General features: G+C 43.8%; 2 protein-coding genes across 2 annotated transcripts; one reads left to right on the forward strand and one right to left on the reverse strand.

Annotated features, from left to right (window-relative positions):
• Positions 1-1,030: 1,030 nt before the first annotated feature.
• On the reverse strand, positions 1,031-6,088 carry rps19 (ribosomal protein S19). The gene is made up of 6 exons (XM_079754807.1): positions 6,068-6,088; positions 4,746-4,816; positions 4,525-4,625; positions 3,199-3,382; positions 2,237-2,291; positions 1,031-1,124 (listed from the first exon to the last, which is right to left on the reverse strand). Exons 2-6 carry the CDS (start codon positions 4,814-4,816, stop codon positions 1,056-1,058), a joined length of 480 nt encoding a protein of 159 aa, XP_079610933.1. The 5' UTR covers positions 6,068-6,088; the 3' UTR covers positions 1,031-1,055.
• A 3,610-nt stretch (positions 6,089-9,698) lies between these two features.
• LOC307086674 (uncharacterized protein) lies at positions 9,699-12,267 on the forward strand (the record flags this gene model as incomplete). Its single annotated transcript, XM_079751971.1, has 3 exons — positions 9,699-10,066; positions 11,391-11,902; positions 12,005-12,267. The coding sequence occupies 3 exons, from the start codon at positions 9,699-9,701 to the stop codon at positions 12,265-12,267; spliced, it is 1,143 nt and encodes a 380-aa protein (XP_079608097.1).
• Positions 12,268-13,673: the final 1,406 nt, after the last annotated feature.

A 13,673-nucleotide genomic window follows, 5' to 3' on the forward strand; every position in this document is an offset into this window, starting at 1 on the left:
TCTTGGTCATTAGGCCTAGTATCTTTCAACATAAAAGACTGCTGAATTTTGTTCTCCTTTCTATGTTCTTAAAGGAAGGCCTTAAACGTATTGTTGCCTACAACTGGGCAGAATAATGAACACCAATACTATGACCTTTTTCTATGCTTTGGCACCCCCTGCAGGACAATAAATACCCCTCATCACAATCGTAGCCATTTTATTCAACTACCGTTAGATTGTACCCAAGGTCAGCTTTTGGTCTGGAAAAGTCAAATTGGTAAAATGACGATTGGGTTACGGTGTGGCTAGAGCTCACACCTGCACACTGCTCTAGGATGCTGTTATAAGTCCTGTCTCCGATTTTCAAACATATACCAATTCTTTACTTAGTTTTTAAAAAAAACAAACATTAACACCTACGCAAGTGTGAAAAAGTGTTTAACTTCAGAAAAAAAAAGAAAGCTATGGCTATAGCAAATGGCTATGGTTGCCTCGTCTAGAGACGACCTAATGCAGTGACATGAAGAGGCCTTTAGATGGCACTGCTGCACCTAAACAAGTTGAATACATGACCCAATTTGTTCAACATAGAAATTCCCTACTCCAGCAAGTCAACATTTTATTCACCGGGAAACAGGCCGATCATAATTTACCTCGACAGCTAGTGTTGGTTCAATTTCAGTGCCTCTTCCAATTGCGTCTACCTTTTGTTCATGTCAAGGTTTGTAACAAACAGCAGTATAGGATTATGCAGCTCTACATCTTGAGAACCATTTCAGGAGCGTGATATTAACCCGATAGCCAGAGAATTTAAATTTGGTTTAGATTGAGTCAGGCCTAGAGACCTGAACACAGACTGACGTTATAAATTAATTTCCTCTGATACTTTCAAACTCACAATCTTTCCAGGGGCTAAAAGTTTTAGCAAGGTCCAACCTTTCCCAATTCTGAAGCTTAACAGACCTTGTAGAGCACCAAGCTTACCACTTTAGTTTCATTTCGATCACTTCTTGGAACAATGGTGATTCAAGAGACAGACAAAACAGGGTTTTACTTTCTCCAAAATGATTTATTTAAACAACAGCAGGAACAACAACCGCAGCTGCAGGGACAACAACAGGTTTCTTGTTTGCGGCTGCAACCTGTGAATAAAAGCGCAAACAGTTAAACGCAGTTTACATATCAAATAGAAAACATCTTTCAGTAACAATGCATTATCCCTGGTTTGTGCAGCAAAAAAAAATAGCAATACTGTGCTGTGGCCTTCTCACATATTGCTCATTAGCATGTGTAAACAACCTGAGCACAAGTGCCATACGGCAGCACGCCAAGCATGAAATGTTGTTCTTGTGGTTGCCCCTTTACCCTTGCTTCTGCACACCGCCTTGTCTCCTCTTCTGATTGGAGAGGGACAACAACTGTCCTTTCCAGTTCACTCTTGTTAGCCCTTCTTGGACAGCAGGAGGTCAGAAGACCATTTTTACAAGCTGCCCCACAGACTGCTCTGTATAGGTCACCACAAAACCGTTAAATGGCGTGTTCAAGGACAGTGCCACTGAATTTAATGCCAGGCTTTGACCAGGCTTTTTGCAGACAATCCCTTGACAGACAAGTGGCTGTATCAAAGCACCAGTATAATGTTTTAATCGGAACCGCTTCAGGGCACCACTGAGTGAGTCTGCGTTTTCAGATAAAAACTACGAGCATGCTGCTGACACAGCCCGGCAGGGAAATAAAACAACCTTGGCTACGCTCGCAAGAACCAGAGATGTCACTCATTTCTGCAAGGATCCGATATTGATGTATTATTCAAGTCTCACCGCAGCCAGAGCTGCTTTCGACAGTAACTACATGGGCCGACCACTATGTTCCTTCCCATCTTTTCAATTAAGGTACACTGGCAGGGCTGTCCAGGGACTGGTTCTGTTAGGTCATAGGGGGCCATGTCACCGATATAGCAGGCCTCACGGAGCTGGTTCAGCTGGAGGTAAAGGGCCGGGGGCCCAGGCCTTGCTTCCATGTACTGTATTAAATATTTCATGGTACAATTCTCACTCGGGGGAAACAAAACAGATTTTATGGTTTTAGGAGGCCTCAATGAGGGATTATTTAATATTTAAGACCCGTCTCTACTGCCCCAAATAAAATCAGCATCCAACAATGCAATGCAATTCTCTCGTCAAGACCAAATGCAGTAGAAAGCCAGGTTTCAGGTCTGTCAAGAGCACTCCTAAAAATAACAGCATTTTCTCACCTGGCCAGCAATTCTGTCCAGGTCCCTGGTTCCCTGGGAGGTTACTCTGCGACCGCTGAGGAGATAAAGACATGAAAATTGTAGCCAATTATACTTCTTGAAGATCAATACATAATTGGTTTTCTGCAGCATATAAACTTTAGTGTACTTGCGTCATACAAAGACGTTTAAATTAAAAAATGTATACAATGCCTAAGGTTATTGTCGCCCAAATAAGAAACCAATTTAAACTTTTCAATCTTGACCAAGCTATGTAGAAATGTAACTTGGTTAATGGGGCATGGGAGATAAAACTGGATAAAAATTTAACCGTTATCCATCCGTGAACCTCACTCACATAGTTTGAATAAGTTAGTCGTTTCCTTCGTTGTGGAAACATTGGAGAGTTTGAATGAACTACACTTGTACTTTAATGGGAATGCATGAGGCGTGTACATCGCTGATGTCTTTCGGACTGTCAGAACCCACAATAGTCAATACTTCTAGGGTGTCTAGAGCTTTGAATCAGAGCTAGCAATAGTGGTGGAGGAGAGGTGGAAAGCCTTCACATATACATAGCACCAGTAAATTGCTAAATGACTAGTCAACATGATACAGCATTTTATTTTTTAATAATGTATATCGCAACGCTAACCATTCCAAGTACAGAATATTAAATCTTCCTATTTGCCTTGACCAACACTTCAACCTATTTCAATGACCGCATACCAAGAAGGGCCACAGACAGTCGTTTTCCATGTGTTCTATACCGCTACTAAAAGGAGCTTTGGGGAACATCTTGGCTCAGTTTTTTCTGATCTGATTAAAATCTCACCACGCTGTTAAACAAGTGTCCCAAATGGAAGGAAGCTTTGTCCAACGGGTAGAAAATTGCCTCTAGGCTAAACACAAAGAGGGAGATTGTTGTGCGGTTGTAGAGTAACACAGTATTATAATAATAGGAACAGTGAAATGGGGCTCACCCGTTGGGGTCCTTCTCCACCATCTTGAGCAGCTCGAGGGACTGCAGCACCTTGCGGGCCACATTTTTGGATCCTACGCTGAAGTGGGCAGGACACACTCCGTTCCTCTTGCGACCACCATAGATCTTGGTCATGGAGCCCACACCGGCACCCCCGCGAAGGTACAAGTGGCGGACTGTGGATGCTGAGGGAGACCAAAGGAAATGATGTTCAATATGAGCAAGATACAGACAGATTATGATAAAAAAAAAGAAATTCCACACACATAAGCACCGAGTTGGGGATGCGCGGTATTATTCACAAACTAGGTGGTTGACAGTTTAATAGCATAAGGTTGATCAACTCCTTTATTGGTGAATAACTACAGCAGGATTATTTGCGTTTTGACACATGCCATATATCTGGGTACAAAGCGGATTTTTTAAATTTAGAAAAAGTGGGAGACAACACGATTTACGGTAGCTTAGGTTACATTTAACAGTTTAGTCAGTGGAAGGAAGCGATTTGGCGAACAGCATACCACACACACACACACACACTCCTACCGATCCCATTCCACAATAACCCAGTCCCGATTTTCATAAGAGGAACCTTTGCCAATCTCAAAATCTAAATCTAGACTTTAGTGTTAACAAACAAGGTGGACAGTGTTCAGGAGGCATTAGCAATGCTATCTTTTGCTATCATTTTTTCAGAAAATATTAAACCATACAAGCTGTTGTTTCGGAAGACCACATTACGTTAGCTGCCATGGCTTCTGTTATGATAACTTGATTGATTGTTGGCATTAGGTTAAGACGGCATGGCTCCAAATTGCCTAGTTTTTTTCCATTTGACAACCAATTACCTGCATACTCGTCTGTTGCCCGTTTTCCCCTACATTACAGGATATATTAATATTTGCGATTTCAAATTGGTTTGGCCCGACGGTAAAAAAAAACATATCCAACATAGGATACTCTAGCAACAGAAAAACAGTTACCATCAACAAATCAAGGCTTTGCTGACCAGAGTTGGAGAGTGTGCACTTTGCAATGCCACCTTCAACAAACGTTGCAAAGTCATTTGATTTTCCACTGGGCTTTATGAAAGTCATACTTGATCGGTGACCAATTACAACATTTCATCTTCCGTGACCTTGGAGTTACTGTCATTTACAGAATTTGTGCCACATCAAGACAGCTTTGGTGCATTCCGCAACCATATCACCACATCAAATACATACAAAACTCCAACTGGAATCTTGAGTCTATAGGTAGAAAAACTAGCACTTAACACACCTAAACGCCAATAGTCATGTTAAAAGTGATAATGGGCTTTATTTACCAGCTCTGACGTAGTACCAGTTGTCATCACTGGGGCCCAGTTCCTTGTGCTTGGCCAGTTTAACAAGGTCCACCCAGTCGGGCACCTTCAGTTTTCCTGATCTTGGGAGAGAAGAGAAATTTTTATTTTAGCATAGTGTAAATCTAAGTCTTTCCAACAATCGCTATATGGTGTAGACAGCTTTCTCTCAACAGCCATCACCGTAGCAGCCTGCCACTCACTTTTTCAAGAAGGCCGCCAGGGCACGGACAAACTCCTGCTGGTTAACGTCTTTTACTGTGACACCTGGCATCTAAGAGGAACACAACACAACTTTTAGTTTTCAAATTATTTGAATATACCAATCTGAGATATTAAAAGAATATAACAATTAAAATGTATTGTCCGATAGGCATCGTCTACCCAAAAACAATGTCTAACCCAGGTGGACAGCCAAGCTACTTAATACAGGTCGGTATGAATACATGCATGAGATGCATTTAAAGATGCCCATTATATGCATATCTGCCGTCTAGGTCAGGCTTTTATCCATTGGTTGTCGTTCACAGGTCGCAATTAGCAATATAGTTTAAAGTAGCAAATTAATTGATATCGTTTAAATTACAGAAGCCAATAATTAAATCACATGTTAAATGGAGTAGGGTTACGTAGTATTCGTTTCTTACATCCACAACTTGAACATTAGGTATTATTTTAGATTTATGTTGAACTTGGAGTCTAGTAACTTAGAATCTCCAAGTGATTCCATTAGCTAGCATCCATTTTTCTTACATAGATTTGTATTGGTCTACATATCTATGCAAGCCTTTTTGAAAATCTTTATATCCTGAGCTATACAAAAACAGACCAAATCCAAGTTTGGGATACACTACACAGAGAGTAAAAATGATAAATTTGATACTCTGTATGCGACTGTAGGTTTAGAAACCGACGTGACCGCATCAAGATAGCGATGCTTATGCACTTTCATTGCGAGGGATAGTACTTAAACGTGAACTAACCCGGACATTCAACAAATGAATACACATTTTTATCCACTGATATTGAACATTACGATCATTTATTAGTGGCATTAGAGATTTCAGCCCTACTGGGTACCACCCGGTACTCAACGGTGATAAGTCGACGCATGCCCGGAGAGGTAGCTCAGCTAGCACTCAAAGCATGGCTTTCTTATCTTCCGAATGAGCAAAGTTTGGATTTGACGTACCTGAAATGACGACCGGATTGCACCCTAATCGTTTACTTTGGCTAAAAAGGCATTTTAACATCAAGCCAGCTATACCGATATAGTAGTTAGCATGTAAGCTAGCAGGCCTCTAATGGGTGGCATGGGCGCAGCCATCGCTATGAGCAGGAATAGGAGCGTAGCATGCAAGAAATATGTTTATAAACGCTCATAATCGAGACTGAGACCGACCGAAAATCACGCTGATGTTAATCAGCATTTCATTGTTTACCCGGTGATGTTTCGTTGTTGTATAGTAGCGGAATTATCCGTTTTACTATCAAATATTTAAGGGGATACGAGACGTTGGTTTACCTTGCTTGTGGACAGCGCAGGGAAGAGGGTAAAACGGGGTTTCCAACGCGTGTTAACGCGGGCGAATCTCGTCCTTTCACGCGAGATGTCAGTGTTGTTTTTTCCACCGATTCCTCTGCTCATCGAAGTAGAAACACTATTATACACAAACTTAAACAGAACACAGTATTCTTCAATAAAGTATTTGTGTTCTCAGAATTATTATTTTTTCCAATTTTTAATTTACATTTTCAAAATGTTCATTTCTTTATGACTTTTATTTTATTCAATGTTGAATTTTGAAATGTAATATATAAGTCCATTAAGAAAAAAATGGAATCGGTTACAAATGTTTTTATTCCATCAAATGAGCCCAAAAGCTGCAGAAGTCGGAATGAGGGTACCACAACAAATTGAGAAGAGTAACATTTTTGGTGCTAATGACAGTTTAAGAGAGTGCTCAGAACAATTTATTTGAATTGATTTAGAGTATAAAATTCAATCTATTTAACAAAAAAATCTTGTTTTCCAAACTCCAGCTAAATATTGTTGGCGATGACTATAACAATGTTAAGGTTGTTGAGGGCTTTATTGATTGGCCGTGTGCTCGTGTTTGTCTGGAGACACTCACAGGAATAGAATTGCCGGAGAACCCTGTTACATTTGCAATTAATGGGAGACGGATTTACAGAGTCCCAGCACAAAGGGTGTTTGGGGATTATGGGCACATAACTGTCAGTCCTATAATGAAATAATGGTCGTTAGGACGTATAAAGGAAATCACAAAAAACTAACAGTTTTACAGTTAGGTTCCAGTTCATTCTTATGGAGAAAAAGAATGCTTTGAAGTCTGATGTCTTTGAGCTTTTATCTTTAAGAGGAAAGCGAATATATATATATTGCTAGCAGCTCCCTGTTTTTAATTAATGTAGGTAACACATCTAATAAAACAAGCCAACTCATTATGTCTTCTTCTCACCTTCATGTGTCATCCTGCATCAGGAAGCAACATGTTCAGAACCTATTTCAGTCCCATCACATGTTCAACAGCTAAACAGAACGAGAGTGACAAGTAAAGTGAAACCTTTTCCGATGAATGTTAACAATCCAATTATTGCAAATATCATACATAAACGAAAACACTAGCAGCATCCCGCAGGGCTTCGCATTTTTATATTGCGTATTTATAGAAAATTTCTTCTCTGTCTCTCACAGTCCCCACACTCTTCCGGCATGTGCATACACGTGTATGTACATGCATTTATGAACATGTATGTAAGTATGAACATGTATGTATGCATCCATGCATGTATGTGTTTCGATGTGTGTGTGTATGTGTGTGTGTGTGTGTGTGTGTCCCTTATTTACTTAGCTGCCTGGCAGAGATGTTGCCCTTTGCACACCCTCTGACGAAAAGGGCAGGTGTCCTCCTACGTTAACACAATTGATATGTTTGCAGAGACAAATGATGAAGATAGTGAGGGCAGGGGATGGCTGGATAAGAGGAGAGCTATTGCTTTCTAGTTTTTATGTGAGTTGATTCTGTCAGCAAGCACAGGGATGAGATAGAGGTGGGAGTCAGAGAGAGAGCGGAGAGAGAGAGAGAGAGAGAGAGAGAGAGAGAGAGAGAGAGAGAGAGAGATCCTAGGTGGGGCAGAGAGGGAGGGGGACAGTAAGACAGCCAGACCGAGGACATAACTCCCAGCGTTGTATAAACTGCCTCCACCACCAACAGCATCTTCTTCATCCTCGTCCATCTTTAACAAGTGTGTTTGACACAACGTCAGACTCCCAGGTGAGCTCCACAGGTGGGGGTGGGGGCTAGGGGGGTACAGACGGACAGACCTCAACTCAGGTGGGAGGTGACCCTTGGACCTGTGTGAAAGAGGTTTGGACCCGCAGTAGCGGTTGCGTGGCGCATCGTGGCACATGATTGATTCATTAGATGAGTAATTTCACAGAGTGATCAGCTATCAATTCAAATTGAAAACCCAACTCGAGCTGGACTAAATAGCGTTAATCATTGCAGTAAATGAGTTTAGCTAAGGGTCTTTAAGTGGCAGGACAGCGGAAGTGTGCGGTGTGACTGATTATGCAGAGTAAGTGCTATAAAGAAGATATTACAGCTGGTCGGGATCATTATAGAAAACTGACGCTCATCAGTGGGTGATCCGAAAAGGTCAAAGAAATTATTTATAAATGACAGGCAGCATATTTGAGCAGAAAATCTGCTATTTCAATATTCATAGTCTCGGCTCATGTTAAGCTGTTTTTCCCCATGAATTTGATTAAATATCCTGCCATTCATATTTGAATGCATGCATTTGCAGGTATAAATTGCTCACCACGGTCTTGAAATGTTTCTCCATTGTTATATCGATGGTTTTTATTTTTAGAGCATGAATGTACATTTGAATATGTGTGCATGATTGTGTGGGGCCAAAGGGAGATTAGAGAAGCAAACTAACTGCATGTCAGAGAGGGTAACGATCTATAGAGAGAAAGAGAGGGTAAGATCGGGAGAGAGACACAGGGGGAGTGATGGGGGAGGAGAGAAAGAGAGAGAAGGGAGGGAAAGGAAGAGACGTGTTAAAATACAGAGTGAGAGGGAGAGAGAGACAGTCACAGAAAGAGGGAGAGACACAGTGGGAGAGCGAGAAAGTGTGGGAGAGGGACACAGCACATGTTAACGGAGTGCTTGCCACCCAGCCCGGCGCTTATTCACTGTGTTTGCATGGTGCTCACATCCTCTGTGGGGGAGTAGTGTCAAGCCTATGCTGGCCTGACCTTTTCACTTTGCAGGCAAGTTTACAGCTCTCCAATACCTATCACAACATCTAACACCAGCTCGCCTGCCTGTCTCTCTCTCTCTCTCTCTCCCCCTCTCTCTCTCTCTCTCTCTCTCTCTCTCTCTCTCTCTCTCTCTCTCTCTCTCTCTCTCTCCCTCTCTCTCACCATCAATGCATCTCCCTTGCTCACAGGCTATTCTACTATTCTGTCGAAATCCCAGACGTTTGTCTCACATACTTGTCTACCTCCTACCTATTTTTATAATATTTTTTCCCTGTGTTCTTATTTGTATTCACTCTATTCTCTCTCGCTCGCTCTGTCTGACTGCGTCTCTGGACAATGCCAGTTAGTCTCCTGGGGTAACCAGTGATGGAGGAGTCAATTGGAAACAGGGAATGGCTGGCAGTGGAAGTGGGAGTGGATGTGGATGTGACAGGATTTGCAAAAGGCCCCATAACCCCTTTCCTCATAGATTTTCTTGCTATTTCATGAGCAGTAATAACCAGTTGAAAACATATTCATTGTTGCTTGCTATCATTGTGTGTCTCTGTATGTATGTGTGTGTGTGTGTGTGTGTGTGTGTGTGTGTGTGTGCCTTTTTTCTGTGTGTGTGTGTCTGTGTGGGGGGGGTGTATGTGTGTGTGGGTGAGTGTATGTGAGTGTGTTTGTGTTTGTGTGATGTGTGCATGTGTGAGTGTATGAGTGTTTGTGTGTGTGTGTGTGTGTGTGTGTGCGTGCGTGCGTGTGTGTGTGTGCGTGCGTGCGTGCGTGCATGTGCGTGCGTGTGTGTGTGCATGCGTGCGTGCCTGCGTGCGTGTGTGTGTGTGCGTGTTATTGTCTCCCTCTCTCTCACCCCCTAGACATGGACTACACCTGGCTCTACTCCCTGTGCCAGTGCATCCTCTCTGTCTCTTTGATTGGGGTGAGCGTGAGGCTGTGCATGGCCATAGCCGGCTCCGGCTCAGAGGCCCGGTCCCGGGATGCAGCCAGGGGCTCCGGCCACTACAAGGGCATCGTCTCCTCCAGCCTCCGCCTCTGCCTGGGCTGGGTGGGCGCACTTGGAGGCGCACTGGAGGTGCCTGCGTTTGTGCTGCTGGACATGCGCTCCCCGCGCTGCCTGTACACGTGCATGATCCTGGTGTGCTGCCCTCTGCTGGCCAGGCAGTTCACCGTGTGCCTGCTGCTGCTGCTCAGCCTGGACGGCCACCTGCGGCAGCGCCTGGCCGAACGGTGAGCCGAGGGGGAGGAGGGGATGTTGGTTGGTGTTGTTGTGGTTGTGGCTGTTGTTGTTGTTGTTGTTGTTGTTGTTGTTGTTGTTGTTGTTGTTGTTGTGGAATTGACACAAATCCTTAACCACAGTCCACCAATGTGTTTTGTTAGTTTTCAATGCTACAGGTACGATTTGTCTGACTCTCTTAGATGGATTGAGAGGTTCAATCAATCCTTTCTATTAGAGTTGGACAAGTGGTATCTGCAGGATTGAAAACGAATGATTGTCTTCAGGCTTTGTGAGCAGTGAAGTGCTTGGTGAAGTGCTCATTGGCCTATAACTGTGGAATCTCATATTTTGTGCTAGCGGTTTCTCAGGGAATTCGCAAAATGCTAAATGTGAGCTTGGATGACCTGCAATGCACTTAAAAGCATTAAAAAAGTTGAAATCAATGCAAGGCAAAGCAAAATGAGGGCAACAGATGCATCAGTGAGCCGTATGGATCATTGCTACATAAAAAGTTAGGTTGTTAAAGGCTTAAGGGCTCTTCATCACATATAAATAGCCATAGTCATGCCATTAGAGTTTTAGTAATGCTGGTTTAGCTACTAAGGTTTAGGGCGCTGGCGAGAGAGTGAGAGAGAGAAAAAGAGAGAGAAAGAGAGAAAGAGAGAGAGAGAGAGTAGACATAAATAGGTTTGAAGATGTGTGAGTCCTTAATCCTAAAGCTTTCTGCAGAAGGCGGTTAATGCACATGTCAGAGGTGCATGCCTTGTATTATAACATCCTAATTGATTCCATAACTTTCCACTTTTCTTAGCTAATGAACAGTAGACTCTAATGTGCACTGGGCCTCAAGGCCACTGCCCCAGACAATTAGACACAGCATGCACTAATGTGTGGTAATTTCTCTGTCCTTTCGTGTCTGTTTAGGCCACTCTCAAGGACACATACCTGTTCAGCTAATGAGCACAGTCCCACCACAGGTTTGAAGTGGCAGTCTAAGATCACTGATTCGAAAACAAGTGCTCTAAATGAAAATAATTTATACTTTCTTAGAGACTTTCTTTCATTAGCAGAAAAAGAAAGGCGGCGAGTCATGCCTTGAGCTCTCAAGGTAATAATTACAAAAGGAAAGTGAAATAATCTTTCAAGGAAGGCTAGCTATGTAATAGCGACCGAAAAACACAATATCTCAGATTGTCACAGTACAACTTTATAAATGCCATGGTTCACACCAATTGTGGACCTTGGGTTGCCTTTTCATAATTTCATTTCATACAGTTTATTCAGAAATCAATGTAACAATAAAGATAGGACTGAACCATGTCTTGTGTTGGCCAGGTATTCCCTGGTGGTCACCCGTCGACGGGCCCTGTGTGTGGTTCTGCTGTGCTGGATGGGCTCAGTGGTGTTCTCCTTCTCCCAGTTGATGGGATCAGACATGCTGTACACCTGGAGGGGTGCAGCCGATCCAGAAGGGGGCACGTCCGGTCTGGGTCTGGGGGACAACCGGACCTCCCCCCTGCTGTCCCCTGCTACTCCTCTTCCTCAATCCACTCCCAAGCCTCCCAGGTACCCCCTTAATTACCTGGTGATAGGGAAGAACCTACCGTACGGCGGTTTCTTATCCAAGGTCTACATGGAGGACTTGAGTAACTTCACCTACGCAGAGATCCACGGTAGCCACTGGGGGGTCTGTGGCCCCGACACCGTCTTCAGCCCCCAGTTCCTGGTGTATGTCCACGGTGTGACCACCTTCCTGCTTCCCTTCTTAGGGCTGCTCTCCATTTACCTGGACCTCCTGTGCACCAGGCGCAGACAGATCCACTTCTATCCATCAGAACCGACCGAAGGTGACCTATCTCTTGCCCATTCCCTGGCTCTGTCCCTGCTCCTCCTGGTTCTGCTCTGTCTGCCCCTCCACACCACCCACCTCCTGTGGCTCCTTCGCCCAGACGCCAGGAGCCACACTTGGGCTTACCTTGTGGCAAAGTTCCTGTCCCAGTTGTACAGTCTTGTGCCTCCGCTGCTCTTCACCCCCGGTACTAAATGGATGGGAGGTCCTCCGTTTCCTCTAGGTGTGTCGCAGGTATCTGCAGCGGTGGCCCCTTCCAGAGGGAAGGCCCTGGGTATGGCTCTGTGTGACACCATGCAGAGGGCCCCCTGGTGCCAAGACACACACTCCCTGAAGGCCACCAAACTGGGCCCAGATGTCTGAGCTTGCTTCAACCCCTGGAAGTATTGTGTCTCCGCTGCTCCACGCAATGTGTTCCATCAATCGGGTGAAAATTTTAATTAGAAGTAATTGTTGGGGTCTTCTATTCTGTGTGCATTAAAGCTGGCTCACATAAGAATAAATCTGGAGACCAAATAAAATATGCTTATTATAATATTCAGTTAACTTTTTGTGTAAACAACAAATTTTTGAAAAATGGCCTTTCTATCCAACATGAAAAAGGCTAGTAGATAATAAAATATCACATTAAATGTGAGTGAAATGAGACTCCAAATGCCAACTTCTCCACTGACAGATGCTGGTGTCCATAAAATACCCTTTGTTGAGATCTCGCTGTAAGCCCATATTATTGTCCTACCAACCAAGTAATACTTTGATTAAACACAATAAATAATCAGTATATCAGACAGTTGCCAGTTATTCAAGGGAATCCTACATAACCCAGTAAAGATAAACCCGTCTCTAGAACTGAAAGAGCCTTCACAAAAAAAATATATTTTTGCTCATTTTAGAAAAAACTATTACAGATTGTGTTTGTGCTGCCTGATGGTAGGCATGGGAACAACACACACGGCTGTCCTCCACTTCAGATGAAATATAGTTGCTGTATTGATTCATCATATCGGATGGTTCTCAGACGGTGCAAAAACAATCTTGCTGAGTGGAACGCCCGGCGTCGATGGAAACACCTGGTGAGGAGAAAAAGCCACATGTCCAGGCCTGCATCTCCTCCTTCTCGCTCTCTGTCTGGTGTTTGTTCAATCGTTGTGACCGCCTGAAAGCTCTTGTTTCCCGATAACACCCAGGCCCTGACACACTCAACCGCCTCAATCAATGGCTGCCGCCTGAAACCATGCGCACTCTGAGCCTTGCGAAGGGTTACACGACCAAGATAACACAAGGTCGACCGCGGTCACTCTGTATCCGGAGCGGGAGGAGGGGGGGGATGAAACAAGGTGAACCTTGAGGAGTCTAACAGCCTGTGTAATGCGGCCTCATGGCCCACTGCCGCGTTAGGGGGTAATGTTCCAATTGGTTCTCGCGTGTCCACTGCAACCTCATAGAAGTGAAATATGAACGTCATAACTGCTCGTAAACAAGACATTTTTTATAGTATTTGCGAGGCAAAAATTTGGATGCGAGCGCGCTAGAAGCGAAGCACAGAGTTTGTCATACCTCTGCTGGGGTCCTTTTTGGCGGGATTATGGTCCATGTGTTGCGTGTTATGAAATCCAGTGGGGCGGGGGGGTATAATTGACTGTTATCTGTTTTGTTCCAAGCTCATTTTCTGTTATGTCTATCGATTTGAAAATAACCCTCATGATCACAGTGGTGGTCCAAATGTCATCAGGTTTGTTGGCAGAACGGCCTCATCATTACGGGCGGAT

Source organism: Pollachius pollachius (genome assembly GCF_949987615.1).
Source record: "Pollachius pollachius genome assembly, chromosome: 1".
Taxonomy (NCBI): Eukaryota; Metazoa; Chordata; class Actinopteri; order Gadiformes; family Gadidae; genus Pollachius; species Pollachius pollachius.